General features: G+C 35.5%; 3 protein-coding genes across 3 annotated transcripts; 1 reads left to right on the top strand and 2 right to left on the bottom strand.

The window, feature by feature from the left end:
- Positions 1–1,064: 1,064 nt before the first annotated feature.
- Positions 1,065–3,454, bottom strand: LOC110855000. The gene is made up of 4 exons (XM_022103433.2): positions 3,240–3,454; positions 2,868–3,031; positions 1,909–2,570; positions 1,065–1,434 (listed from the first exon to the last, which is right to left on the bottom strand). The coding sequence occupies exons 2-4, from the start codon at positions 3,001–3,003 to the stop codon at positions 1,231–1,233; spliced, it is 1,002 nt and encodes a 333-aa protein (XP_021959125.1). The 5' UTR covers positions 3,004–3,031; positions 3,240–3,454; the 3' UTR covers positions 1,065–1,230.
- A 986-nt stretch (positions 3,455–4,440) lies between these two features.
- LOC118436960 lies at positions 4,441–5,560 on the top strand. The gene is made up of 2 exons (XM_035855682.1): positions 4,441–5,092; positions 5,305–5,560. Exons 1-2 carry the CDS (start codon positions 4,682–4,684, stop codon positions 5,332–5,334), a joined length of 441 nt encoding a protein of 146 aa, XP_035711575.1. The 5' UTR covers positions 4,441–4,681; the 3' UTR covers positions 5,335–5,560.
- Positions 5,561–5,894: 334 nt separating this feature from the next.
- LOC110854890 lies at positions 5,895–10,245 on the bottom strand. The gene is made up of 7 exons (XM_022103319.1): positions 10,219–10,245; positions 9,007–9,134; positions 8,386–8,529; positions 7,946–8,142; positions 7,520–7,734; positions 6,700–6,968; positions 5,895–6,138 (listed from the first exon to the last, which is right to left on the bottom strand). The coding sequence occupies exons 1-7, from the start codon at positions 10,243–10,245 to the stop codon at positions 5,895–5,897; spliced, it is 1,224 nt and encodes a 407-aa protein (XP_021959011.1).
- Between the last annotated feature and the right edge of the window lie 15,611 nt (positions 10,246–25,856).

The raw sequence follows: 25,856 nt of genomic DNA on the forward strand, positions 1-25,856 counted from the left end.
AATTCGGGAAAAGTCATGGAAAGATCAGACGACACATATCACCCCAAACAAAGTGGTTGTGGTGGTCAGGCGAAGAGCGGCATGAGAAGTGCCGTACGTTCTCCCCACTCACTTCGTAGGTCGACAGTCAGAAAGAGAGAGAATGCTTGTTGTAAGGTGTCGTGCATATGCCACTGAGATTGGGAACATTCGCAGTACTTTTGTAACTGTTCCCAGCCAGCTAAGAGTTCAGATTATTTTGCACAGCAACGCAATACAAGCACATGTTAAAAATTCTGATTCGAAAAAACTCTTGTAACTTTCTGCCGCCAGCGATTGGGAAACTAATTTGTTCTCAGTTAAATAACATTTTAGAAAAGGCACACGGCAAAATATTCAAAACTTTCCCAATCGGCAAATGTTTAAATTGGGTTTCAAAATTGCATTTAAAACTGCTTTGTTTTCAAAATTTGGAAATTCTGAATGCATCATGTGCAACAAATCTGAGATAAGATTTTTTGTAAATGACGACTAATAAGGCACCAATTACAGTTTTTATAATATTCAAGACTTTTGGTCAGTTTTGAATTTTTTTCAAGTGGGAATATTCCCATAAATTTTCAAAATAAATTAAAGCGGGGAAACATGTCGAACTTAAATTATTGTGTCCCATCATCATGATTTTTTATAAAATTATTGGCAATTTCATGCCGGACTCGATTTGATAGTTTCACTTGGAATAAGCCAATTCGAATTGAGAATTGGTATAAACTATCTCAACTCACCTTTTTAATAAATTTATTATATGTTATATTCATGCATGTAAATATGTATGCGTACTGGAGTTATCACGCGATAACGGCGGATATAAAATTACACAAAAATATGTACATAAATATATGCACTTGCATTTCATGCTTTTCGATATCCCAATAAAAATTAGGTATGTACATATAGTTTACATGTTCACAAACCTTATGAGTAGATATACAAATGGCAAAATTGTGGAAACCATTACATATAGGTGGTAGATTTTTGGGACTAAAATTTTTGCATCGTAATAGCAAATATACAGACAATAGTATTTCCAGGCGCTTTGTAATCGACAATTTCATTTATTTGTTTATATTTCTAGATAAAAATGTAACTAATATTTGAAATATAGATTTAATGAATTTACTTAATTTCTAACGATCTTAATAATAGTTAGGTATGTAAAAGTTTATCAAGTTTATGAAAATTTGCTAGTTCTCACTCCATCTCGTCGATATCGTAGTGGTTGGAGACATTGTGCCGGTGAAGTTCCATGGGGCGTGAGAAAGATACGTTGCAGATGAGACAGTCATGCTTATCTTGCTTGCAGTGCGTCTCGATAACGTGGTCCCATAAGGATATCTCATTGTCAAACTGGTCCGGGCAGATGTGACACTGTTTTTTGGGTTGATTGCTTTCCTTCTGAAATTTAAAGGAAGAATTTGTGTAATTACATAATGATTAGCAAATTTTACATATTTCCGCGTTAGCAAATATTGTTAATTGTAAATTTTTTGAAATAATTTAATTTGACAAAACCCAGGAAATTGTAAAATTGAAATTGACATGGGGCAGCTAAACAGTTAAATAAATTTTTTCAAATCATGGAATCTTCGGCAACGCTCAGAAATTTAAGTTATATTTTAATAACTCTGAGGCAATTCACGTAGGGCTTGAAATTTAACCCGGAAATTTCGTAAACTTGCGAACTTTTATAAAATCTTATAAAAAGTGCTCAGGGCAATTAAATTACATCTTTTTAAACTTGTTTATCTTCAGATGAAGGGTCTAAAATTATTTTATAAAACTTATAAACTTTATGAGATTGCCAATCACTATTTGAATTATAGTTTCTTAATTCATGAATTGTACGGTTCAAAATAAAATGTTGCTCACCTTGACCATAAAGTTCCTTCCGTGTTCAGAAACTTTCACGAAATTTGACCTCCAATCGATCATCTCGACTTCCTCGATGACGTCGTCCTCGTCGTCCCAGGTCCACCCCCTGCTGGCCAAGATTTCGGCGTACTCTCGCTCCTGAACTTCCTTCCAAAATTCGTGATTTATTCTGCGGCTTCGTCGCACCTCAGGGTCTTTTGATTGTTGGGAAATGGTCTTGCCTTTAGTGGCGTTACTTTCCAAATTTTGTCGTTTTACGTGAAGGGGTTTTGGGGGTGGAGTTGACGCGACTAACGGTTTTTTACTAGAGGTTGAATTTTTAGTCGGGTTTATTTTCTTGGGATTTAGGAGGGGGACGGATTTGGGGGGATTTTGGGTAGTACCGGAATATGTATTTTGATTGTTGGCGTAAATCGTATCGTTTTCTTTGATTGGGAGAAAACTTGAGGTAGTTAAATTTTGCGAATTGTGGATTGAATTGCGTGAATCCGGATTTTGCATGGATTTCAGTCGTTTGGTTTCACGATTTACTTCGGGGGATGTGACGCTATTTTGACGCTGGGGGAACTTAAAGTTTGTTTGTGGGGGTTGTACTTTGAGGGGTGACAAGGCTGTGTCACGTGGGCTTTTAGGTTTGGGAAAATCCATGGACAGAATTTCTAAAGAGTATGAAATAAATATGTACAGTTAGTAAATGTTGTGAATAATTTCAAAATTATGGAGTAATTTTGCACAGATTAAAAAACTAAAATATTTTTGGAGGAAATTAAAAGATTATTATGTTAAAGTTTATATATTGTCAACTATTATATGTAAAAGTACTAGCTATTACGTACATACATAAATATGCATTTATGTATTTAAGAGTCTTGAAAATGTTACATTGTAAATTTGAGAAATTGTGCGATTAGAAAAAGTTTTATATGTTTGTTTTTTAATATAGTCAGAAAACTTACTTTGAAGGTTATCTAAACCGATTTTGAAGACGTTTTTCGTCACTTTCTCCCCAAATTTGGTGTCTTCTATTGTTGAATTCTTTATCTGCAGTGGGTTCACGCTTTCCAGGAAGATCAGGCCATTATTGTTCTCCATTTTCTTATTTGTCCAGAATACACGGACTCTGCGTAAATTAAAACCCAAATTAAGAATTTTATTAGTACTTAAATGTTGTTTTCATTTGCCAAGTGAAGTTACTTTGAATTAATATTTCGTGATAACGCGTTTAAAATAATTAACCATTATAACTAATTATACCATTATGTAAATGTTTTATAATGAGCAATAATAAATTTCAAGTTAATATTAGTACAAAAAAGTAGAAATTTTACCCGGAAATTTTTAACTCTATCAACTGCTGAAGGATTTTGTCTTCTCGGACGAAATTTAATCAGACACTGATTAAAATGGTGCTTATACCAACTTACTATTTGGTTAACTAGTCTGGAGCAAGGCTAAGCTCATGTGGCTGCTTACTTGGGGCTAGGTCAACATCGACTGATTTGTTTGTGTAAATAGGTATGTATCTAGTTTTAAGCAAATGCATCCATGATTTATTTCCAGACAATTCTAGTCCGAAGTCTGGAATAGCCTTCCTGGAAACAAGCCCCTCTTTTATAAGAAATGGTTAAAAATTAAGGGTGTATGGACCTCCAATAAGAAATTCTGAGGATGAGTTCCTAAAATTCCAGTAACACCATTTTACACTCGATTTCATACATATATCTAACAATTCCTATATGTAAGCAGTGCTAATAATACTTAACCATAATAAATTAGTACATGATATGTACATACATATGTATGATTTTTGTGATTTTAACACGTTGTTGTAAAAAATACGAGGAAATATTTTGCAAAAACTATATTCAAACCAAAATAAAATATGACTGCTTATTGTTTGGGAAAATTGAGACAAAAACTTCTAATTTCATAACTAAATAAATACGATAATCTGCATTTATGTACATACATATGTATCGATTCAATATATTTTTTTATTTTTGGTCTAGAAGATCACATCAATTGGATACCATTAATTTTATATTTCAACAGAGTATAAAGCCTATCGTCGACTTGTTATTAATAAAAATTAAGACTAGATATAATGTTTACCATTCCTATTTAAAAATAAATAAATATTTCTGCTTAGTTATTTGTCTCGAGTAAAACAAGACTTTAAAGTCAAAGGATCCTTGGAAAAATTCTAAATATGTAAATGAACTTATTTGAGTATCACACAATTAAGTTAGTGAACTCTATTAAACGCTGTAGAAGTTTTCCGGTGATGTATAAATATGCCAATATATACATACGTACATATTTACGGCTGAAATAAAATTTTAACTGACCCAGGCCCTGTCATTATTTGCTACCTGTGTAAAAAAAGGGTCCCTTTAAACCTAACTAAAAAAGGTCAAAATATTTTCACCATTCCAGTTTACCTTTCTAACTACTCCAGGAATAGGGTCACTTCATTTGCATATTTCAACACATTGAAGCCAACAATGGGCATAGATTTGAGTAAATGAGCTGAACCGCAACAATAATTTTGCAAAGTGTGTATGTACATATTTCTGTACTCGGCTAAAATTAAATTTAAACCGAAACCTACCCTTACCATTATTTACTAAATACATTACCTTACCGTCCTTAAAAAGGGTTGGCCCTTTAAACTTCACCTTATAAAGAACACACTACATATTTCGGTCATTCCATTTTTCACCCTGATCTTGTCCACTACTGAAAAATAAAGAAACGTCTCCCCACAAGAATGTCTCTTGTAACGTCCTCCGTTCAAAAGAAGGGGAAAAAATACGCCCCACCACGGTCCACCAGTCACGTCCCGCGTTCACAACCTATTCCAATCCCAAAGGTGCCCGGCCGGCCATTCTACAACAGACGGTCGCCCCAGTCCTCCCTGGAAGAGGAGGAGTGGACCTACTACTACTGGTTGGACACGGGGGCCATTGGAGGTAAGGGACAAAATGCGGGGCAAAGAGAGAATTTGGTGGAGGTAGATGAACGTTTGGGGGAACAAGAGGCCGAATTAAGTTTGAATTTTAGGGCACAGTTGGTCCTGAATGGGGCTCAGGGGGGAGAGGCTGAGGGGGCTGGCGTGATGGAAAAGCGAAGTGTCAAGGTCAGCAATGGAGAGGATGCCGTCGTCTGGCAGAATGGTGAGGTATGTATGAAATCTGGTATTTATCATAAAATCTTATAAATAGTGTTACCATTTTGAAAAAATGAATTTACTTTAAATTCTAAATTCAGAGCGAAATTACTTTTCAGATTGGTATCATGATTTTTAAGATTGTTGTCAGGATTATTAAAGGCGGATTAATGCAAAATTTCGTTTCATAAGTTATTTTACAAACTAAATTTCTTTATATGCAGGAAAAACCTGGGAAATCAAACCATAAATAAGTGCCAGATATTGGGGAAGCCTGTTCACTTCAAAAATACACAAATAAATTATTGGTAATCTTTCCAGCAAAACGAGTTATTAAAATTTTATCAGAATATTAAAACTATTTGGAATTCAATAAGCATGTGTAAATTTTATTAAATCAGTTATCACCCTTATAAAACTTTTGGTTAAGTTTTGTTAATTTTTCTTAATAAATCTGGTAGCGACGATAAGGTGTCAAAATTAATAAAAATCATTATTCTATTTATCCATTTTTTATAATTTCAGAATTTATTTTAAATACAATTTTGCTTGCTTGGGTGGTCATACAGATTTAAATATACTCTTAAAAATAATTTTACCCTTTTAAAAAGTAGACGCACTCTCAATTCTAAATTAAATAAACTGTACAAAATCCAGAGTAAACTTTACTTTTTATCAAGTTAACGCTACTCTGGATGTAGGATAGTTTAGTTAATTTAGAATTCAGTGCGTTTACTTTTTTAAAGGGTAACATTATTTTTAAAAGTGTACATTGTCACGTTACATAATTATTTCTTCCACAACATGTTAAATGTTATTCGGGCAGTAATTGTACCCGTTCGACCATGCACAATCGTCTCAACCCAAAGTTGGATTCGAAAAGGAAGAAGCCGACGGTAGAGGTGATAAGGCCAACCGTATAAATTCCCAGGGCGGAATAAACTTGGCTCAACTTTATTGAGGTGAACGGCATGGAGACGACTCTGCATTGGGAAGCGTGTGGAATCCATTTTGCACGGAGGCGACGTCGAACCCCGGTCTCGTCTATTTTTAAAAGCCTAAAATCAATAAGAGAAATTATATAATATTAAGAAATTGGTGTCTATTTTTAGCAACATATTTTGGAATTTAATAAAATCGCGACTTCTCAATAGGCAATTCTTCGAGGATTTGTAATTTATCAAGTCTGTTTTAAAAATATGTCATTCAAAATTCATTCAATTTGAGAAATATTGAGGGTATTCATTATTTCTTCGTATCCTTAGTATTCTTCGTATCGTAAAATAACTTACGAACCTTACCAGATTTTGTAAGCGTCGTAAGATTTTGTCATCGAAAATCACGTTACTACGCTTACGATTTTTACGAAAGCTGACCCCTTGTTTTATCTTCGTAAACTATTTTACGATACGATAGATACGAAGAAATAATGAATACCCTCATCAATTCATTACAGAAAATTGCAAAAGTGTTTGCAAGGAAATGCTTAAATTGAGTCATTTACTTGTGCAAAAGTTTCAAAAACATATTCCATCATTTTTTTCTGAAAAAAATTCATGTTTGTGAAGGTCAAAATGACCTTTTTTGGCACCACTTAATTTTAAAAATCGCAAACCCACCCGTAATTAATGGTGTCTTTAAATCTTGACTTCTTCCTCATGAACATGGACCAAGGGTACTTAAGGTTGAAGATGGAGAGAGCACTGAAGGAGCAGGGGACCTGGCCCAGCACGTCGAGCATGGTTGTCATGGCGGTCTCCTCGTCAATCACGTAAGCCGTGGGTGACTCCACGACCTCCTTAATGGCGTCTTCAAACGTCGTGTAGACATAATTGGCCGAATGGATCCGGGCGAGAAGTTTGGCGATGGCGGGAATGTGGAGGAGTGCCTGAAAAAGTTAAATCTTGATAATTACGCCATAATCTGAATATAGGAATTATGTAAATTAATAATTAATAGTCTATACAATAAAACAGAATGTTTTAATTTCCGTAATTACGAACTTTTTAAGAAATTACCACTGGTGGTTATAATTTGAAAGCAGTTCTTAAAGAATCACAAAAAAATTATGACCAGAAGCTGTACATATTTATATGCACTTTTAGAAATCCAGGATTAAAATAATACCAAGCGGTAACAATTTTGCAACCGACAAACAAATGGTTGCGATAGATTTCTAACAGTTCACACTGTAACTAAATATGTTTGCTTGGTAGAGTTTGCATGTAAATATTTGCGAAAATGAAGAAATACTTATTAAAATTCGCAAAATATAAATTCTTGAAGTCAAAAAATTTTACAGCAATTTTAATAATACATATATTTAAATCATACATAAACTTTTGATTTGCATCTAGAAATCTTAGCGAGTTAAATAAAATTAATGTATGTGCTTATGCATGTATACATATGCAAAGTGGTCAAATGCAAATTGCTTACCTGTAACATGACAAAGATAGACGAGGTAGATTCGCCCATCTCGATCAAAACCTTGAACTCTGTTTCGAGCAAGTTTTGCACAGTATTGATCGAGAATCGATTAACTGTCTTGATCGAAAACATATTCCCCGTGTAGCATGCCATCAGTACAATCAAGGTGACGGAAATTGAGAAAAATGCGATCCGAACGTAACTCCCCGATATTAAGGGACATGCTAAAAGTAGAAACAAATTGCAAATTTTTAAACACGAATGTATGTACAAAATTCATTCATTTTTGCAACCCGGTCGAGTTTAAACTTATTTTGCAAAACTTTCAAATGTCCTTGAGGTGTAAAGTCCCATGCAATGGGGTGCCTCATTGAAATAAATCAATCAATCAAATACGAATGCTCATGAATTTGTAGAATTGTACAAAATCGATACCTTTCTGTAGTATGATGGACGCCGTGTGAAAGAGGGTATCTCTCCAAGATAATTTTGCAATGAATGCGATTATTTGCAAAAGGCAGAAATAGATAAAGAACACGATGCTGATTCCGATCCAGAGCGTCTTGCTGAATGGGAGACTGAAAACGTCTTCAATGTTGGATTCATGAGCGTGATTTATTACGGCGATTATTCTGTAAGTTTTACACATTTTTAATTCCAAATTATTCCGAATAAAACTTCAAATCCGGCTTTAATATTGCACAATTCTTCTTGCGAGTTGTGCCAAAAACCTTGGTACGACGTGTTTGCATATTGGTTAAATGATTGTAATTTTTAAACGTAAGATATGTAAGTAATGTTTTACTAATTGTTAATTTCCCTTTTGTTTAATGTTGTACAAAAAACACTTATCTATTTCGCTCGATAAGACTTACCTAGAGTTCCCTGTGACGAATGTGGGGTCGGCCAATTTGGCACGTGCATAATAGAGGCTGTACGACCCAAGGAAGACGTCCACCCCCGCGCCCACCGAGGCCAGCGTGAAATTGTACGCTCCAACTTCTGGGACCAAGACGTAGCTAAATAAACAGATGAAAATATGCATGCATGTTTTGACAACGTGACTAAATTAAATATAATGACGCCAGACTTTGTAACTGAGACGGAATCGATATCCTTAAGTGTCACACGGTAGGATATCAATTTCGATTCTGATTTGCACACACTTAAGTGTGCAAGTCAGAATTTTACGTCGTCGTGACAAATTTTACGGTGGGTGACTTATCGGAATGAACAGTTAATCGGAATTTTTGTAACGTTGGTAATATTAAATATGTGTAAACTCTGGTGAAGGTGAATTACATAGATACGAAAATTTAGAATAAATATAAAAGAGTAAAATTTATACATATCGCCAACTTTTAAACTTATGAAGCTATCTAGGCATACTAATTGTGCCAAAAATGTTTAGTTAGTGTATAAAATAATTTTACAAAACTTGCCAATACACAAAGTTTAGCGTGATTAATGAAGTTGGAAAGATTTTCTTTGCTCACGTGAATCCGAAGAGGAGTTGCAAGTTTTCGAAAATCTCGGCCGCATATCCGCCCGTCAATGTGTAACTGACCACACCCAAGTTTTCCGTCTTTTCCACTGTTATGTCATACGTGTAGAGATTGTTATACTGAAATCCAGAATTATTTATTTCTTAGACAGAAATTGACGTAAAACTTCGTAATTTTGAAAATGTTTGGCAGAAATTTAAATTTAAAAATTTGTAACGAAAATTAATCCATTGTAAAAAATATACTGATAAATTTAGGCAATTGATAACGTCGTAAATTCCATAAGCTTTTCAAAGATTTATAATGGAAAATAAGTTTATTCAGATCAAGAGCGTCCTTTTATTGTGCAAAAGTTTGAAGAATAATTTCCGAAAATTTCCAAATTTGACTACGTTACTAACGACTCCGTAAATTCATTTTGTCCAATCGTCTTAAAAAATTACAAAAAATTGAAAATACTTTACGGTTTACACAAACTAAGGAGTAACTTGAATCAATAAATTGTATGAAAAAGATACTATAAATATATTTACATATGTACTACATTACCCGGGTCGTGATTCGCAAAATTGTTCCCGTCAGATTTCTTATAATCATTTCGCCAATTTTTGTAAATATGCAAAACTTTTCAGCTTTAAAGCTAGCCAAGTTGTTACTAAACCGGACAACAGTGCCCGCACGTATTCCCTGTCTACTACGGGCATAATCGCAAAATGTGAATGAGTAGCTAAATATATGCAAATTATTTCCAGACAAGTGTATAGACATTTTAATTCAAAGGTTGAGAAATCTGTCCCGATCGACACAATGTGCGCAACAAAGATAAGGATTTATTGCATATTTTTCTCCTAAGTAATGATGATTGATTGACAGGTGAATTGAGGAATGAGTGACAAAACCAGGCCAGCTTGTTAAACACATGCATTATGTGCCATTGCATTGGGTGAGAAGCTGTCAGGTGGGAAATTAAATATGCATGAATCGTAACAAGAGCGAATAATCTTTTCAAAAAACGTGATTATTTGTGTCATACGGTGAGAAATAATTGTTTAGTGGGTTGGACGGAATCGAAGCCATTATTTAACCAATAAGTACGATAAGTTTAAAAGTTTTTAATTTTCGAATAATGGTACATATATTTGTGGAAATTTAAGACTTTTTGAAAATATATATTTACATAAATATATGCATGCCATTTCTTACCCAACATTCAGCTCCACCTTGGGTCATTAAGCTGTCAAAGTTTTGTTTTCAACTGTATGTAAACATAATATGATTTCCAGGAATTTTAATTCGGGAAGATTTTATGCTGTGGGAAAAACTTGCTGGGAAACAATGTGTCTACTGCATATGCTTAAACATTGCACTTTATAAAGTATTGCGCATCGAGGACTGAAGTATTTGTACGAACCTTTTCTGAGAAAGGTGTCCACGTCCGTTTCCTATTTTAATCCATGAGTCCCAATAATAGAGAGATTTGGGTCGAAGCGTTTTTCCATTTTAGCTTCCAATTTGGCTTGGTGACGTCACAGATGACGTCACTATTTTTTTCTTGAAGCCAGAATCGCTAGCTAAACTGAAAGTTCTAGCTTCGGGAGCGGCTCCCGAAGCTGGTGTTTTGGCTTCACCAAAACTCGCTCTCAGCCAATCAGAGAGCGAGTTTTTTGTCTCACCTTGTACCGCGCACTTTTTGAACGGAATCTCACACATGTGAGAATTTATCATCGTATTCTCCTTGTTACAAAAGTTTCATTTTCTTCAATTAACTAATTAGAAATAGCATCCCATAGTGTAAATAAGCAAGGAGGAAGCGTCTATAGCCCAGGGCGACAAATTAACTAATTTTATCACCGAGGAAGAAACGTGAACACATTTTGAATGTCAACAAAGTTTAAATTTTGCGGGCTGGCCAAGCTGATATTAATTTAGCTTGTAGCCAAACCTGTTTCGTCCAAGACAATCTGTTTTGGCTTGACTTCGTAAAATGTTGAAGCCAAACCGAAACGGATTTGATTTCAGCTTCGACCCAAACCTCTCTAATGGAACTTGAAGAAAGTTTCTTTGTCAGTCTTCCAGCATCCCACTTGCAGATTAAGCGCATCATAAAATACGTCCAGCACTTGGTAAGTTAATTGTAAAAATTAGCATATGAATTGTAGTAAATCTGTGGCTTCCTAATTAGGAGCGTCGTATAAATTACAGACTTTATATATTTCCCAATTTAAATAAATATTATTCACCCTTAATTAAAATTTGCTGATTAAATTTATTTTCCCTGAAAAATATCGTTCCCTTTTGAAAAGTAACTTTAAAAAAAGTTGCATATGTTTACTACCAAAGGGTTAGGATTGCCATACAGTTCAAATTTTAATGATTCAATTCCGCCATCTGCTGCAGACTGCATTTTCTTCTTCATATTTCGCATCAAATTCCGCCCATAGACTGCACTTACTTTCAAGCTGTTTTCCTTTCATCTGTTCTTAAATTTTCGTAACGTGTCTGGCGTTTCTGAAAGCTTATAATATTTGGATTTAGTCAGCGCTCACAATTTCTCAATTGGTTGCAGTTAAGGAAAATTTGGTGGGTTTCCATTTTTTGCCGTAAATTCAATTTTTTTCAGATGTCGGCACTGAGTGACCTTTTTGGCGGCATGGGACCTTGCGAGGTCAGGCCAAAACAAAACTTTATTTTTTTATGATCTTTGGTAATAAACGATTCCAATCCCCCTTTAATGCATGATTTAAGATAAACCCCCTGGTTTACAGTACCCTCCAAAATGACGGGATCGGAAACACGACAAATGCTGGACATGCGTTGCCAAATTCTTCATTTTTTTGGGGATTGGTCTTTCTTTTGGACTTTGTCTTCAAATTTTATTTCACAGGGGTTGGAACTATGGAAAAAATGCCTTCCTGAAAGATTTGAAGCGTCAGCTGTGACGTGGGGTTCATCGTCCATGATGACCACTTTTCCCCGAGTTTTCTCTCACAATTTCTTGCAGCACGCATGAATCCTTTCCTGTTGTGTTGGTTTGTAATTTGGTGGTGGTTTTTTTGCCCTGGCTACAATCCCTAGTTTATGGACTTTGATTTTGCTCAGATCGCTTTTTGAAATCTTGACCTTCCTTTCCGCTGCACCCATTGTCGTTGATGGATAATTTTTGAAGATTTTGTTAATGCGATTTTTGACTTCTGTCGTCGCTAGCTTTGCAGATCGACCAGTGGGGACTTTGAATTTTAGTTCATTGGATTCCTCGTACTTTTTCATGTAAGAGGTGACATTTGAATGAGCAATACCTTCTTGCTTGAAAAAGTGCCAAGTGATTTTAGAATCATAGTTTGTTCGATTTTTGTGAAACTCAATCACTCTTTTTTTAAACTCTTGCCTTTCAACCCAAGTTATTCTAATCTTAGCCATGACTCAATAATTGTTGACATATATCGATGGAAAGCTTATACTTTGGTCTATTCAAAAATAATTTTTTCAAAAATTAATTTCACTGTATTCCCGCCCAGCGCGCGTTTAAAGGGGCGGTCCAATACATTTGTCATGATCTTTTATTTTACCACATTAAGGGAAATTAAGTTTCGCCAAACTATTTAACTGTGAATTCGTAACCAAACAAGCTACGAATTTCGCTCCACACTTCACACTGGCTACCTTTTTGTAAAACCAACTATTTAAATATATATAGAAGAAATTCTTCCTTTATTTCTAACATTTTTGCAAGAATATTATTCCTGCAATATCGTTTAGTCACTCTAAATAAAAAAACCTAGATAATAATAATATTTCGGACAGAAAAATCTTCATACATAAATTCACAGTCTTAAGAAAAATGATTTTTCTTCAAATTCTCCCCGGCCTAACTTTGTATTCAATCTTTCCTTCCTTGGCTACCAGCACGATGTGGAATATTCCCGAATTATTTAAACACACCGATTTTCATTTCATAACGACACGAAGGATAGGATTTTTTCAAAAATCCTATCCAATATCTTCCCTTTATACCAGTATTATGCTCCAGAACAAATACACCCCCCGAATAGTGAGCAAAATTACCCACAACACTTTACACATCCGTTGCTTGCCTGAAATGTTGTTGTTAACCGATTTCTTCGAAATGAGCAAATTTGTCCCCGTATCCCTCCCTATGATCCTCTTTGTAAACCTCAATCTACAAATAATGGCGAAAGGCTACACTATGAGTGAAAAGTTCCTTGATATGATACTACACCGGTTAAATCCAGAATATATATTCGCACACGTGTCAAACCCCCACAACTCGGAATACCAAAAGCGTTATCAAAGAGCTGGAGGAACCTCCAAATTGTTTTTATGGAACGAAAATGTACCTAACTCAATCTACGTGCCGTGCATTCCCTGTGGAATGAAGATACCTCCGAAGAAAGTGCTACTTAAATCCCTCCCCGAAATTACCCGCCACTGGCACGAAAACAATAAAAATATGCAAAACAAGATTGCCGAACATAACGCTGACGGTGAATTCAACACTAGTTTCGTCCCAAGCTGTGGTTTAGTTCTACTGCCTTTTTGGACTGGTGGTGAGCTATCCTGCATTCTGCAAACGTTAGGACTAAAATACAACTTCACTGCAAAAAATGAAGACGCTATTGGCACGCGAGACCATGTAATTTTAATCTTTTCATCTGACTTACTCCTGAGAGCGACGGAATTTCATTTCATGCACAAATTCCGCAGTGAAGTTTATGATTTGGTTATGACGGGATATAAATTTTCTGTATTTACTACGTTAACCTCACCAATGACGAACTTTGCCGCGTTTTTTTCCCCTTTTGATGTGGCCACGTGGTTATTAATTTTACTTTCGTCGGTAGCAGTGACCGTTCCGGTATATCTTCAGGATAAAATATGGGGAAAAATCAGGCACAAGTTTTTTAAACATCTTTTTAAAATAATTGTCCTTCTTTTAAACCAAGTTGACGGAAATGTATCCAAAGTATTCCCCTTAATGACCACGTGGTTTTTTGGATGCTACATTTTAATGAGTAATTTATACGGGGGAAAAATTTTTTCGTATCTAACCGTAACTGAAATTCCCTCCCTTCCCACAAGCACGAATGACTTGGCCCAGTCCGGAATAACCCTTTTAACCACGTCTTCTTACTACGCGAGAACTGTAAATGGTAGCACACCATACGTAGAAAAATCTATTTTAAAATCGTCCCTGATACCGGAGATGCTTTCAAATTTAGGTAGAACTTCAAAGTTGGCCGCAGTAATTTCTAAGCTAAACGTGAAATTGTGGTTCATCAAGGACAAATTGAGTTATGCTCAACGCAGAAAATTGCTAGGCGGTGTTAGTCCTTTCCATTCTGGGCGGGGCGTTCAAACATATGCGGTAATTGAGAAACCAGATTTCCTGACTATGGTGAAAGAATCGGTGGAAATGTTAGGCAAACTGTTTGTCCCGAGAAGGACGCATGATACCCCGTTTACCATTATAACGTTGGGTGACGTGCGAAGAAATTTTTTTTCAGAGCAGTTTAAATCAGGAATAATGAAGTTAAAGGAGTCCGGACTTTTGGCCAAATGGGAAAAGTCGGAAGAGTTAAAGGCCGGATTGCGGAGTGAGAAGCTTCTGGGGAAGGAGATGCGTTCCAGGTTTTACGCGAAGAAATTGGCTGGCCGGTCAAAATTTGATCCATTTAATGAAGCGAAGCCTATTTCTGTCTATGTGCTGATTGCCGTGTTTGTTGTATGCTTGGTTTTCTGGGTTGGGGCTGCATTTTTGTGGAGTTATGAGATTGGGTGGGGAGTCATTCTGAACTGGGTACAAAGAGGGGTATTGTCTATCAGGGTTGGATTTGTGAAAGGCGTAATTTATTTAGGAAAGTTAATTTTGTAATTAACCCCAATTTTGTAAGCGTGTGAGAAGTGTCAAGAGGAAAGCTTTAATTTAATCGAAATACACGAGAAATAATTATTTGCTTAAATGCAGAATGCTGGTATGTCCAGAATATTCAGAGTGGTCTAGACATATAGCGCATATATAATTGATAAGGGAACTAAGTACTTATTTAGTTTTTCATTCAATTTATCAAAAAATAGTGTATTTCTTCCACTAGAATGTACAACAAAGACAACTCAAAAGTTAAATTTAGAGAATAAAAAAGGAAGTTGCATACATATGTATATAAGAACACCATTCATTGTCAAGTAAATAAAAACTAAAACAGTTTTACTGTTTAAACAGTTTTCACTCTTGTTTCCGTCCGAGACTATAGTCATCTCTGATTTTCATACATTTTTCAACATATTTCCAGGTATGGGTTCTTCATGATTTCTGGGTGTAAATTGTAATTACAATTATAAGATTATAATCCTATATCAAGTGAACATATTAATAAACACGTCCAGCGAAACGTTAAATTGATAAAGAATAAAACTTACTCTGAATTACGCATTCTATTCCAGTTACTCATTTTTGCTAAGTAAATTGAGTAATTCATAATTACACAATTTTGAATTCAGAGTGCATTCAGTTTTCGAAAGGGTGACATTACTAAAATATACCTATTAAAAATATATTTGACTGTATCTATTTTTATGAGACGTGTTTATTAATGTAAATTTGCGCAATTATGTATATGGTATGAAATTGTTATTGAAATTGTTATTGAAATTGTGGCTGTAGGTCCGTCTACCCTTATTCATTTTCGTATTTGCATTACATATGAATGGAATTATACACATGCATATATTAGGATGACATCTTAATTTAAGATGCATTTGAATGGAAGAGAATGAAATAAACCGTAGTAACGTTAGAAGTAGCTCACCCTGCAATAATTTGATATAATTTTGCACCATAGGTGCAGAATAAGCGACAAAATAAGTACATACATACGTGTACTACAATTTTGCACAATTGGTGCAGAGTAATCAATGAAATTAGGTATATTGTAGTGGTATAATTTTGCATCAATAATGTAGGATAACGCGAAAAAATAAATGTTTACTTTTGACGAAATTTAGACTTTTGGTACGCCCCAATTAAATCGTGATGTCAAATTTTTTGTAATTATTTCTTCCAGTTATTCTTCACTGTTGGTGCATTTTGCATCGATTCTCCCAAGTGTTCCGCATCATTTTGGACAACCGATTGCTCGATACTAACGGTGCTAAATATTCCAAAATTGTAGTCCTTCATCGATCAATTTTCCCAACTAATTTGTACCATCTGCATACTGATTGATCAAATTGTATAATTATTTCTTCCAGTTATTCTGCACATTTGGTGCATTTTGCATAAGGATTTAGATTAAGCCATTTATTTCGCATCATTTTTGATAACCGACTATTCGACCCCAAAGGTGCTAGTAATTCGAAAGTTGTAGTCTTTTCACTATCGATTTTCTGAATTGATACGCACCAATTGCGTCACGGATTGTTCGATACCAATGGTGCGATTAAGATGCTCAATAATGGACATGGGGATTGTTAATCAGCATCAATTGATGCAAAAAACTCGTGAACACACAGACGGACAAGAGGAATTCAATAGCTCTCATGCTACGCAGGGTGAGCTAATAAAGTATATTGATTGACCCGCGTTCTTCCCAGGGTTTACATTTCCGGGGCTGTCACATCCTCAAAAAGACCAAAATCTACATGGAAAAGGCAACAGTCAGTCGAAAACAGGGAGTTTGTGAAGAAATTAAGTTTTTTATCGCTGTCAAAGTACATTGCTTTTTAAAAATCGTGGAAACAATGGGATCATGTTGGGAGAAATTGTGAGAAATATTTCTAGGATGAGATTTACAGGATGAAATAAACCGTAGTAACGTTAGAAGTAGCTCACCCTGTCATAATGATTGAGACAGAACTTTGCACCGAAGGTGCGGAATAAGCCAACAAAATAGATCACAACTCTTATATATTCATTATATATATGCCGTTTATGGTGCAAAAGATTCGGCCCGCCATTGCACCATTAGTGCAGAATTAGCGCCTTATATAATTTTGAAAACTTTGTCAAAATTGTATGATCATTTCTCCCGGATATTCTGTACTATTGGTGCGTTTTGCATCCCTTCTCCCAATTATTTCGCATCATTTTGTGTTACCGATTATTAGATATCAACTGTGCTATTTATTTACTAAAAAAATTCGATCCAGTTTGTTCAATACCAATGGTGCGCCTAACATAATCAATAATTGTGAAGGGGATTTTTAATTAGCATCAATTCATGCAAAAAACTCGTTAAGAGACAGACAGACAGACGGACGGACAAGAGGAATTCAATAGCTCCCGTGCTACGCAGGGTGAGCTAATAATCGACTGAATTTTGATCTTTCATGTTATAAAACACATTTTTAGGAATCTTTAAATGCAAATTATTTAGTACAGTTTCTTTTAGTAAAGTAATTTACAATTTTGTCTGTATATGTATGTATGTACGCAAACGGATTTACTTACATACATACATTTATTCTTGAAACAATCGTAATCAAGTAAACACTATTAAGCGTTTTACGTACATATGTACATAAAATTAAATAATGCTTTCATTCAAAAATAACCCAAAATCAGAATACATACATCCATCAAAATTTCTTAACAATAGCGTATGCAAGAAGGACCGATCTGGTATTGTTGTCACTCTCCTTCTTCTGTCCATACTGGGTTAGGATATACGCTGGAATTTTAACGGACATTTCGTGCATTCTTTCCTCGTTTAGTTTAGAGTAATCATGAAACGCCAACACAGGCATGATGTAGGATTGCTCCATCTAATGGTTAGACAGTAATTGTAAATGATTTAAAAATAATTATGTGTGTCTACACTCTTAAAAATACTGTCACCCTTTTGAAAAGGAAATAAATACACACTCTTAAAAAATCAATAACCGTTGGTATTGATACGTGACTCTACCTGATCCGGTATTGAATTAATACTACGAGGTAAAAAATTTAATACCAATTAGTATTAAAATTATTACCATGAGGTATAATTTCAATACCGGTTCTATACTAATATGGTATAACCGTTTAATACCAAGGCGGTAAAGTCACGTATCGATACCGTTAAGTTTTTTTCAATACCAAAGTTTCTAAGAGTGCAGTCCCAATTCTAAATTGATCATTAACTTAGCCTGCTTTTACAAACTTGTCAAAAGGGTAGTATTAATTTGAAGATTGTATTAATAAACTTCATATTCGCAAATATGAATAAGAGTAAGGTTCATTAACAAACTTTGAACTTTTTGGGATACATACTTTCGTTCTGTTGTCGCTGTCATGGCTGATTTTCAAATGAAAGCAGTATGACTCGGCATCCTTTTCATCCCCCAGAACTGTCACCCATAGATTTTCGAACTGGGTCCCGGTGTGAAAATGGAGAAAAAATATTTTCTCGTGTCTATTCAAGATTGCATAAATTCCAGTTTCGCCCGGCTCTAAATATATTAATTTAGACTTACAAACACGTTCCGCATGATGAATATTTACACTCTTAGAAATAGGGTTACGATTATAACCAAAAAGTAAACTCTACCGAAGTGGTTATGAATTTGACACCAACTGGTTATAAATTTATTAGCTCTGGGGACAATTTAACACCAACTCCGCCAAACTTTATTATTAGTCAGTGCCGCGACAAAGGTGGATTTGACTGGATAATGGTTTCCGGGCCGTACGGCCCGGAGGGCCGTACCGGGCCTGACTATACACCAGATAAAATGGGGTTTCATGATAAAACTGTTGAAATCATGAAGTTTTGATGAACTAAACTATTAAAGAACTTAATTTATGCTAGCTTCAATTGCATGGTGAGTTGATCTGAATCCATTCTTCCCCTGAAGTAATTACAAATTCAAACTTTTTCTTAGACATTTCGCCATTTTACGTAAGATTTGTTTTTCCATTCAAAACTCTTTTTATCAAAAATGAAGAAAACAGTGAAGGTGGGGAAAAAGGCCTAGTGATGTGCAACCTCACAAGGCCTGTCAAAGAATAAAGTGAGGCCTACGATCTCGCATTCCGAGAAAGCTCAAGGTCTTGACCTCTCAATTTAAGCCTGGGCCTCAGAAGCTATAGGCCTCGGCGAGATTGGCCTCTCCATTTAAAAGTGTTGGATTTCATGAGAATATTTTATTACCCCGTTTTGGTATAGAAATAGTATCGGAGCAGCCATCTAGTTTGTAGTTTGTACATTAGTGTTTTTGCGTACGTGATCAAGAAAACGTACATTGTTTTATTAAGGCAGAAGTTTTTTAGTCTGCTCAGTACTTTCTCGTTTAGCTTCCATTGATCACGCACACATAATTTTTAAGGTGTGATTATTTCTCTGTTTGAAATTAATTGGTGAGAAATAAAATATTAGAGGTGTATCATTGGAAGAGTTCGAGAGTCATCATTTCCTGCATTCAATTTAATTAAATACGCCACGGAACTGCGACTGGCCTGATTAGTATTTTTTAGAGAATAGCTTTCACCGGGTAGGCGACTGACTCATTCTACAAAAAGTGAGGCCAACGACCTCACACGGCCTCACATCCGGTAACTTTCTCCTTAGCGAGGCCGGTCTCGGCCTCTCTAGTTTCAAAATATAGGCCTCAGACCTCACTTGGCTAGACCTCAAATCTTTAAAAATGCGAAGCCTCAGGCCACAAAAACTGATCCAGAGGCTTCCCATCACTGCTTAGGCCCATCTATTTAGTCCTTGGGGAATCCATATTTTCGTTCTTCAAATTTGGATCTTGGTAAATTCCGCCAAATTTAACCTGATATCTTCCTTTTAGCGTCTTTTTTTCCATTTTGTTGCTTATGTACTTACTACTGCCAAAAGTTCTGACCATCGCCTTCCTCGTGCCAAACAAAGTGAGTTGGAGTTATGTTAGACAATTACACTATTTTTTATTGAAATGCCCATGCAATTGTCTATCAGAAACGATGTTCTGAAATTTCTTGTGATCCATGTTGCCAAAATGGCAGGTGATAAGAAACGGCATGTTGTGATTTTTTGGCATTTTGGTAAACTAAAAAATTCCTCATTTTTCAATTGTTCAAGAAAAATCGGAACTAATCGCAAGGTGGTAGACCGTGCCGTTAAATGATCCACCAACATCGGCAGTGTTGATAACCGAGAACTAAGTGAGAAGAAACGGTCAAAGAGGTCACAAAAGATCACGAAGGCGTGGAAAACCTTAATTCGGCCGAATGCATGCTGGGCCAAAACAAAGAATTCCCTACAAATGAACAGGTTGAGTAAATCTCCGTCCCAGGTCTCCAAACTAGACCTTGGACTTATCTCTTTAAGATGTGAAATGCAGCCCTGGCTAACTTCACGCCATGTAAAAATAGACCCCGCAAAACCTGGACGCTGATGATGCGGTACGCGCTTAAAAAATGAAAACAAATATTTCTAAAAGACAAGCAAACTTTTTAAATTTAGAACATATCAAATAAGTTAAAGTACCGTGCCGACACCCCACTAGTCCGTATTATTCAGAAAAATTTCAAAATGATTAATGGTACCCACCATCCTGCTTCTGTGATTTTTTTTATTGGACATAAATCAGATGACTCAGGAAAAGTGATTATTCTTCCTTTATGTGAGGAAATTCATCTAAAACATTATTTTTGAAATATTCGAGCCTATTGTGAAACTCCTGGACCACTTGGTACTCAAAAATAGCCACTCGACATTCAAGGAGAGCTCAGGTCATGCTCATGATGCCGAAATAGTAAAAAGATGGTTGAAATCCAAAATTCCTAATCCCATTTCGGATCGAGAATAAAATTAATTGTCGCCGAAGCTCAACCATCTGGAACGCGAGATTTGATCCAGACTGAAGCCAGATACATGTGCTTAACCCCACACAAGTTTGGAATCCGAACAAAAATCAATCACTTAGAAATGAGACTATATATTCTTTGGAATGAGTGCGTACTGCGAGCGTGATGTGGAGACCAAGACTTCCGGCTCTTGTAGCTTCAAAAGGGGGAAATTTTGAAAAATGCTTGGTATATTTTGTAGGGAATTTAATGGGCTTTCTCGTGATATCGCTGTTTTTTCAAAATTCCATAAACTGAGTCCGTTACATGAATTTGTGTAGTGGTCAGAACTTATGGCAGTAGTAGGTATACTAAATCAAGTATGAACTTCAATTTTTAGAAATGTTAATTTTTAAAGATACCTAGGTACTTACACAGATAGTTATAAAGCTAGTTGTTTTAAAGGTAGTTATCTCGGATTTTGACCTGACTAATTTTAAATTGCTCAGGCTTAGAAATAAGCGGAACTAAATTTTTGCGTTTTCCAGAATGCGAGTTTTCGCTTGTGGCGGAATTTCAAATAAACTTTCAGCCAAAATCAGCAGTTTCCAAGACGCTCTAACTTTTCTAATTATTTTCAAATAGTTTTAGTTTCCAATGTTTTTTGCATTTTTAATGATGCATACATAGCGTGAAAATTTAAGTTCTTAGAAGTTTTTAAAAATGAATTTTAATAATTACAAGGAGTAATTCTGAGAAAGAATTGTGCTTAATTTTTGAAATCGGGTTAAAATTCGAAAAGTGTATTTAATAGATTTAATAATTTCGCCACAGACAAAAATAAAACACACATTCTAAAAAACGCAAAAATATTGGTCCGTTGATTTTGATGCTTTAACAATCAAAATTAGTCCGGTCGAAATAGGAGGTAATCACCTTAAATCTATGCTCTATAACCCCAAGTTAATAACATATATAATTCGATTTCTTGGCCACTTATCTAGCGATTTTGACAAAGTTTTGAACAGGGCCAATGGGCAAAATGTATGTACATCTTCTCATTTTAATGGTAATGTGAGTTTCCAACTTTTGAAGCCCTGATTTTGGCCGGAGTGGTATTAAATTTTAATGGTTATAAAAAAGGCCTTACAATTCTTCAAAAATCCAGGCCCCTCATTGGCTTGTCGCGGCACTGTTATTAGTCGGTGACAATCGTAACCACTCGATGACAAATTTATCATCACGGCGTTGGAGTCACATCCGAAGTAGAAATTCCTTCGTTCACCTTTTGGGTAGAGCTTGGGCAGAGAGGGTTTTGTCTGGGCACGTAAAAATTGTGGGCAATTTTAGGATTTGCCGCACATTCAATGCACTGCAAATAATTAATGGGCTTCCCAGTTCTTCAGATCTTCGTTCAATTTAAGGGGAGAAATGTGCTGATTATCTTTGGGATTGCCCTGACGTACAACAAGCAAAATATCGTTGGGCAGAGACAATCTCGAAAATCGCATTTTGTGCATAGAGAAATCTTGGGCGGTTTTTTTAAACACACTCCACGCTCGTTCGGTTGGGAAAAGTGTAGCGACAAACAATTTAATAATGTATACCGTTATTAAATTTAAAGAAGACGGGACTGTGCAAACGGTCCCAACTTCGTGGATTGACCCAAAGACGAATATTTGCAAATGGCCGCCAGGTCTCCCCTCCACTATTTCTACATTCATCCAAAATAGACAAGTTCCTGGTCCTGGTTGGGCAAATTATCACTACAAGTTCTTTAAAAGTTCTGGTAAGTTTTACAATTTCTTATGCCAGCCATTAATTAAATAATGTTTGTTAGCTAAATTTTCAACATGTTTTCAGATTCCTACATAAAAGCGCGACAATTTGAGGTAGAGGCTACATCCGCAAAATCGTTGGACACGACTGACAGCGAGACGAATAAAGTAAAGAGGAAGCGCCCTGTATCAAACAAAAAGGTCAAGAAGGTCAGCCAGCAAAAGCGCCATCCTCCTCAGAAGATGATCAGCACGAGTCTGATTTTGACGAACAGCCGGCCAATATAGGAGGGAATATTTTTTCACAGGAGGGTAAGTTCAATAACTTAATATTAATTAAATCAACTATAATTTCAATATACAAATTATTTTATTCAAAGTGTGTGTCATTCTGTAATATTTATTTTTTCCATCTAGAAGTTGCTTCAGTTACTGGAATTGAATTTGAGCCTCATCTTGTAGCTAACTCATCAATAATCTCTCAAGAATTAAGTGAACTAAACACCAAGACCAAACCACCAGCAGCTACAATTAATACTTGCATAAGTCCAGTATCAAGTCGCTCATCAGCAAAACATCTGGGACCAGTTCTTCCACTTAGAATTGCACAGGATGATGACGCAGATTCCAGTTTTTTACATAGGAGAGAAGTTACAGGTCAGGGATATGGTAAGTAATAAGATATTTGATTAACTTTAACATTTCCATAATTAAAAAAATTAATTAATGAATTTTGCAGAACCTTTTGAAAGAATGATGGTGCGTCTAGTAACCGAATTGAAATCGGACGTACGAGAACTGCTGCTTAGGACTGCAAATACTGCAAATAGTGACGAAGACGTGGAGCTTCCGGTTGAGCTGCCGATAGGAAATGAGCGTGATATCGATACATTGAAGATTGGATAATTCAGGATTCGAATAACCGAAAACAATTAGTAATTACCAACTATATTTTATGAAATTTTATTTAAAAAATGAAATTCTTATCTCAAAATCACAATTATAGGTCAAATTTTTGGCCAAGTTTGGGCAAGGTTCAGCATCAGCCGTCACATGTAGGATATTAAGAGAAGTATTTCAGCCACACATCGCCAGGGGAATTAATTACACTGGTGGAGGACCGAACGGAAAGCGGTGTTTTTGTGTGCTTCAGTTGAACCGCGTCGTAATTGGTAATGCGCATTAACTTTTGTTCATTTATGTACCTATTTTAATTTGCAAATATTGTTTTATTTTTGATTTACTAAGTTTTTCTTAAATAGATGCGGTTCGACGTACTCCAAATGTTGATAATCCAACATTTGCTGTAATAGAAAAAACGATCAAAAACTGGTTTGGTAACACTCGCGATCTGCCAGGTGATGGAGGTAGGATCCGAACAGTATCAGCAAAAAAGAAGACAAATCCGCAAGGAACTTCACGAGCTTCTATCACGCCTACCAACCAAGACTAATTCTACTCAACAAGCCTCGACTTCATCACGAAGAGAAGATTCAAGCTATCTCCAAAGAGAAAGTATCACAGAACCTATTGTAGATAATATTAGGAATAGACAATTAGTATTGAGTCCCATAGAAAGCAATAATGTTGAGGTAGTTAGTTTAAATCAATCTTTAGCAAATTGGGGAGTAAAACATAACATAACTCATGTAGCTCTTACAGATTTACTAAAGATTTTACAGCCACACGTAAAATCACTACTTCCAAAATGCTCAAAAACGTTATTAGGCACTCCTGGAAATATTAATATATGTAGATTAGGCGGGGGAAAATTTATGTACTTTGGGCTGCTTAAAATTTTAAAAGAAGAGATCACAAAAGGGCTAGTTGAGTGCAAAATTCCAATTGCACGTAGATTAACTTCTTCATTTAATTTTAACGACAGGACACTTTTGACAATTTGCATTTCAACTGATGGGATTCCCATATGCAAAAGTAGTAACACAAATTTTTGGCCAATTTTGATTAGATTAGATCAAGGCGTGACTAAAGCTCCAAGGTTGGTGGCACTGTTTTCTGGAGAAAGTAAGCCTTGTAATGTAGCTGAATTTTTTAGTCATTTCGTAGACGAACTCACCGTATTACAAAACGATGGATTTATTTTTGAAAATATTCACTATAATATAAAAATTAGCTGTATTATTGCTGATGCCCCAGCAAGGAGTTTCATAAAGTCAGTTAAGGGTCATAATGGTCATTCGGGATGCGAAAGGTGTGAGGACGTTGGTGATTATCAAAATAAGCGAATGTTATTTTTAGAATTAAATTCGAATTTACGAGATGATAATAGTTTTAGAGCACAATCCGATAGCGACCATCATAAAGGAATTTCTCCTTTGGTCACACTAGACATCGGTTTGGTAACACAGACCGTGTTAGACTACATGCACCTAGCTTGTTTAGGATTAATGAGGAAACTATTCTATATATGGGAGAAAGGTCCACTGCCTAACAGACTTTCTGGCCGAACATTTAAAGAGTTATCTGCCTATTTAGTTTTTGTTTCTGTCTTTGTTCCCTCGGAATTTGCACGTAGGCCACGGTCGCTCAATGATTTACATAGATTCAAAGCAACAGAATTCCGACAATTTTTGTTATACGTAGGACCAGTTGCTTTAAAGAAAATCCTCCCTGTTAATCTATACGAGCATTTTTTGGAATTTCACACAGCAATTTTTATTCTTTTGACAAACAAAGCCCATTGTCCTGATTGGAACAGTAAATCACGAGCTCTTTTTAAATTATTTGTGAGCAAGATGGAACGCTTTTATGGGGTTCAAAATATGTCGTACAATGTTCATTCTCTTATCCACTTGGCAGACGATGGGATTAATTACGGTAATCTCGACAATGTAAGTGCTTTTCCATTTGAGAATTACCTACAGGGACTAAAACGAATGGTCAGAGGTAAAACTTTAGAATTGGAGCAAGTTTGTAAACGAGTTTCAGAAAGAGAAAAATGTAGTATTATTAACACAAAAGTCACTAAATATGATTCGGTATCTCGTAAAGGAAAATTTATAAAAATATATACATCCGACAACATTTTGATTTCGCCTAAACGGAAAGATTGTTTTTTTCTTCTGAAGTCGGGCGAAATAATTAAAGTTATTGAAATTATTAGTGATGTTATTGTAAAATGTCAAGCAATCAAATTGAGAAAGTCGGCTGAACATTATCCAATTAATAGTGCCGAATTAGGAGTGTTTCATGTAGATATATCCAAATTTAAAAAAACACAAATTATTAATATAGAAAACATCGTAAGGAAATATGTAATGTTACCTATAAGAATAAAC

The sequence above is a fragment of the Folsomia candida genome, unplaced genomic scaffold (assembly GCF_002217175.1).
Source record: "Folsomia candida strain VU population unplaced genomic scaffold, ASM221717v1 Fcan01_Sc011, whole genome shotgun sequence".
Classification (NCBI taxonomy): Eukaryota; Metazoa; Arthropoda; class Collembola; order Entomobryomorpha; family Isotomidae; genus Folsomia; species Folsomia candida.